At 39.1% G+C, this 5,227-nt stretch overlaps 1 protein-coding gene across 1 annotated transcript; it reads left to right on the plus strand.

The window, feature by feature from the left end:
• Nucleotides 1-122: 122 nt before the first annotated feature.
• On the plus strand, nt 123-859 carry LOC127158818 (zinc-binding protein A33-like; the record flags this gene model as incomplete). Its single annotated transcript, XM_051101810.1, has 1 exon — nt 123-859. A coding segment is annotated over one exon (570 nt), but the record flags the coding sequence as incomplete, so codon positions are not given.
• Nucleotides 860-5,227: the final 4,368 nt, after the last annotated feature.

Here is a 5,227-nt window from a genome sequence, read left to right on the forward strand (position 1 = left end):
ATTAAAGCACAGTTCATTAAAACTCAATTAAATATTAAAATCATCATTATCATCATCAAAATAATTAATAATAAATAAATAAAATATTCACAATACAAATAATATGTACTGTGAAGTTGTAATTCACGTTCTCTGTTTTTTCAGTGGATGTGACTCTGGATTCTGATACAGCTCATCCTCAGCTCATCTTGTCTGATGACGGAAAACAAGTGAGATGTGGAGACATTTGGCAGAAACTGCCAAACAACCCAGAGAGATTTGATCACAGTCCATATGTCCTGGGAAAGGAAGGATTCTCCTCAAGGAGACTGTATTTTGAGGTGCAGGTGAAGGGAAAGACTAACTGGACTTTAGGAGTGGCCCAAGAATCCATTAACAGGAAGGGAGTGATCAAACTGAGACCCAGTAATGGATTTTGGACTGTGCAGCTGAGGAATGAAAATGAATATAAAGCCTGTGCTGGTCCCACTGTCTCTCTGTCTCTGACAGTGAAGCTGCAGCGGGTCTGTGTGTTTGTGGATTATGAGGAGGGTCTGGTCTCCTTTTATGATGTAGAGTCCAGCTCTCATATCTACTCTTACACTGGTCAGTCTTTCACTGATAAACTCTATCCATATTTTGGCCCATCCTTAAGCTATGCAGGTGAAAACTCAATCCCACTGATTATCACACCTGTCACTTGCAATAAATGAATTTACATTCCTGATATGAAAGATAAAAATATTATTTTTTATGTGAAAACATTATGTATGTGGGATAAAGGGTCTTTAAGGTTTGTTTTTCAGTTTTGAGAATCTGCTATAAATATATAACTTTAATCTATGTAATGTAATGCTTGTTTATTCAAGGCATTTTCCCAGTCTTTACCTGACACCTGAATTTTTTTTTGTCTTTAAAATATTAACATTAAAATAAACTAAAATAATCATAGTAAACTGTTGTATCAAGGCTGTTTCTTTCATCTCCCTCACATCAGATGGTAATATCTTGATGTATATAATAGAACTGTACAATTACCATATCCATATTCCACAGTATATCTACCTATCTATTTATCTATCTATCTATCTATATATATATATCTCACTTCAAGGTATCTAAAGAAAAGACACCAAAAACATGGTATTACCATGGTAATATGTTAAATGTTTAAACCATGGTAAAACCTGCAGGCATGTGTCAGGGTCGTGTGTGGGAAGGAGACGCAGGAACTAGGAAATAATGAAAACGTGTTTTAATAAAATAATCCAAAACGGGAACAGGAACAAACTGGAACAGCAGGGAAAAACACGTGCAAACACGACGTAAACTAACATTAAATGACATTAAGAATGGACACTGAACAAGGAATAGAACCAAACTTATACAGGGGTGCTGATGAGACAAGGACAGCTGAGAGCAATTAACCAACGATGTAATAACAAGAAACGGAACAGGAAAGACCAAATAAGGACACAAAAGGGCAAAACCAACAAAGCAGTCCACAGGGGTGTGACATTACTCCCCCTCCTGTAAGGCATGTAATAACAAGAAACGGAACAGGAAAGACCTGTTCCTTGTTCCTTGTTCAGTTACGTCGTGTTTGCATGTGTTTTTCCCTGCTGTTCCAATTTGTTCCTGTTCCCGTTTTGGATTATTTTATTAAAACACGTTTTCATTATTTCCTAGTTCCTGCGTCTCCTTCCCACACACGACCCTGACACATGCCTGCAGGTTTTACCATGGTTTAAACATTTAACATATTACCATGGTAATACCATGTTTTTGGTATCTTTTCTTTAGATACCTTCCCACTGTAACATATACACCTTGGGGTGGGCGCCCTTGTGCAGGGTAGACACCGAACGGGGAGGAGGAACGCCTCCAGGGTGGACCAGAGAGCTCAGGGAGCCATGGCGGGTCAGGAAACTCAGGGAGCCATGGCGGGTTAGGGAGCTCAGGGAGCCACGGCAGGTCAGGGAGCTCGGGGAGCCACGGCGGAGCATACAGTCCGGACGGCCATGGTGGATCGGGGAGCCATGGCCGAGTACACAGTCCGGACGGCCATGGTGGATCGGGGAGCTCGGGGAGCCATGGCCGAGTGCACAGTCCGGGCGGCCATGGCGGAGCACACAGTTCATAAGGGCTCTGGCGGTGCGGGCTCTGGAGGGTGCTCAGGCAGCGTTGGCTCAGGAGGGCGCTCTGGAGGCGTTGGCACAGGAGGGCGCTCTGACGGCGCGGGCTCTGGTGGTGAGGGAGGAGCTCTGAAGGACTGGGGAAAGCGAGGGAGGAACGGAGGGAGTAAGCCTCTTGGAGCAGCACATTTTGATTTTGATGGCTACAGTGGACAGAGAAAAAATAAAAGTGAAAAGATGGTGGCTATGTTGGCTATGTTCAGTGGCTATATTCATGCAACTGCCCCCTGTATTCCTTGGCCTGGCTCCCTGTATCCTCAACTACCTTCTTGTGCCTTGTGTAAAGTCTGTTCACCTTTCATCCTCTTCTTGGGTTCCTTCACTTAAAAGTTTTCAGAATCAGAATCAGAATTAGCTTTATTCACTGTTCTTGTCCATTCATATGACACCATAAATACTCCGTATGCTTAAGGATTTCTTCTCTCTTCTGCTGTAGATTTACTCATCCCTGTGCAGCCCTACAAAAGTTACACTGTAAAAAACAAAAAACACAATTTGTTGAGTCAGCTTAAAATAATTTGTTACCCTGCTGCCTTAAAATTTTAAGTCAACTAAAATAAGTTTAGTCAACTTGAAATGTACTAAGTAACAACTTAGATATTTGTGTTTGCTAAACTTAACAGATGGGTAAGTAACCCAGCTTCCTTAAAATCCTTAAGTTGTCACTTAGTACAATTTAACATTTCAAGTTGAATAAACTTTTTAGGCAGCCAGGTTACAAATTATTTTAAGTTGACTCAACAAATTGTTTTTTACAGTGTAGGAGTAACAGGAACTGGCCAGAGATTAGAATGAAGATGCATGAGAGTCAGGAATATATGAGTAAAGCTCTGACTCAACTGCAGGACATTCTTCTAACAAAACTCTTCAGGACACTCTTCTAAGAAACTCATTCTAACTGGTGCATCAATACATGATCAGATAAATACATGATGTTGTACACAATTCTTTTTAAATATAACCTTGAATGGGTCATGGCACAATAAATCAAATCTTCTTAATGAGAGAGCAGTTAGATCAAGCGCTGAGAGGTTGTCAGATCAAGTCAGACATTTCAGTAGAACTGGTAAACTACAGGGGTTGAACAATAAAACTGAAGGACTGGCCATTACAGTGTGGGAGGTGTCATGCCTGTATATGCACAGTCTGGTGGCCAATCCTCACTTATCTGACATCATCAGTGAGAGCAGAATGTGAAGGTTAAATTAGCAGAGCAGTAACACAACTGTACATACAATACTGAAATCTATTCAACATAAAGGGAGACATTTCAAAAGATGACCAATTGTTGGTGCACATTCTGTGTAACTAAGACAGCAAGTCTTCGTGATCGACAGCCATGGTAGCAAGGGTAATGCCAGCATACAGCCATGGGATGATGAAGGAACAACAGAAAGCAGCAGAGAAACAGGAGCAAGAGCTCATTGAAGATCTGGAGCAGGAGATCACCGAGCTAAAGATGAGAAACACTGAGCTGGAGCAGCTCTCACACACTGAAGATCACCTCCACCTCCTACAGGTCAGTGAACATGTCTCTGATCAATGACAATGCAGTGTATGACACAATAACACTCCACATGCTGAAGGATTTCTCCTCTCTCCTGCTGTAGATTTACTCATCTCTGTGCAGCCCTACAAACACCAGGAACTGGCCTGAGATCAGTATTAAAACTCATAAGAGTATGGCGACTCTGAGGAGAGCTCTGACTCAACTGCAGGACACACTAAAATTCATGTAGTACTAGAAGCAGTCATGAGATTTCAGATAAAACTTCACTTACCACTTGCCATTAATTTGTTTTTCAGCTGTCCCATCTCAGTTTTCAGATCAAATTGGTTTAGTGGTTGAAAAGAAGATATGTTTTAAAATACAACTAAATTAATAAGACATCATGCTGAAATTATCTTATGACCCCATTAGAAACAATTAATGTCCATTAAATGATCAAGTTGTTCTTGTAAAGAAAAAATTAAGAGCTCAAGCACAAAGCAACAAAGGTTTCCTTTTGATTCTCTAAATATCAGAAGAAACAAATACATTGATTGGATAAAAACATTATGTTTTAGACAATTCTTTAAATATAACCTTAAAGCTTGTCTATAATTCCACACATAAAATCATCTCAAAGATCTCATGATGTTTTATTGTCATGTGTCTCTACAGAGCTGAAGTGGATGCAGCAGTATGCAGGTACAGTGTGCTGTTTGTGCTAGATGACATTCATAGGGGAGAGCGGGGCACAACCCAACACTTTTCGACTTTCTCAGTTTGTAAAAATCTCCACAGGGTTCAGAGATTTTTTTTTTACAATAAATTCACACGTGTAATTCAAATACATGGTTTTGTTTAATAATTACAGTGTTAATTTCTTTCTTTATTTACCCCAAAAGAATGGAAGTGAAATGTGACATAAATACCCCATAATTGAGGTACGTTGTAACATGACCATATAACAGCTGATGTAATGAAAAAAAAACCTTTTTAAATTAAATAATGTAATTTTTAAAAAGAATTAAAAATAGACTTTGGAGTTATGGATTTTGGAGATTGATAACGAATAGGCCACAGCCCCATGTTTGGAATAACCCCGACCACAACACACAGCTATACAGCAAAGTTCAAAACAATATGTTCAAAGAGATAAAGAAACACTTTCAGACATTCAGAAAAACAGAGATGAACACAACACTTTCCTCCCTACATACACAGGTCTCACAGAACATGAGACACAAATGAGCCAAATTTTTTTACATTTCTTTAAATAATAATTTTTGAATATTAAACATTGACTCTCAGTCTTTATTCACCTGTTTCTCATAATTTCTCATTAAAATTCATGAAAGTAATTAATGTAAATGACATCTATAATGTCATAGAATAGCACAGTTCTAATAATAGCAGGACACATGGTAATGCAGTGTTATAATGATTCCCATTTGCGCAACTGGAATTTTAAACTGGTATGTGTCTTCTGCTAGTTAGCAAATCATTAAATAACTATCTAAACTGCTAAATAGCAGACTGAGGATTAAAATAATTGAATTAGTAAATC

Source organism: Labeo rohita, unplaced genomic scaffold, assembly GCF_022985175.1.
Source record: "Labeo rohita strain BAU-BD-2019 unplaced genomic scaffold, IGBB_LRoh.1.0 scaffold_1718, whole genome shotgun sequence".
NCBI classification, from domain to species: Eukaryota; Metazoa; Chordata; class Actinopteri; order Cypriniformes; family Cyprinidae; genus Labeo; species Labeo rohita.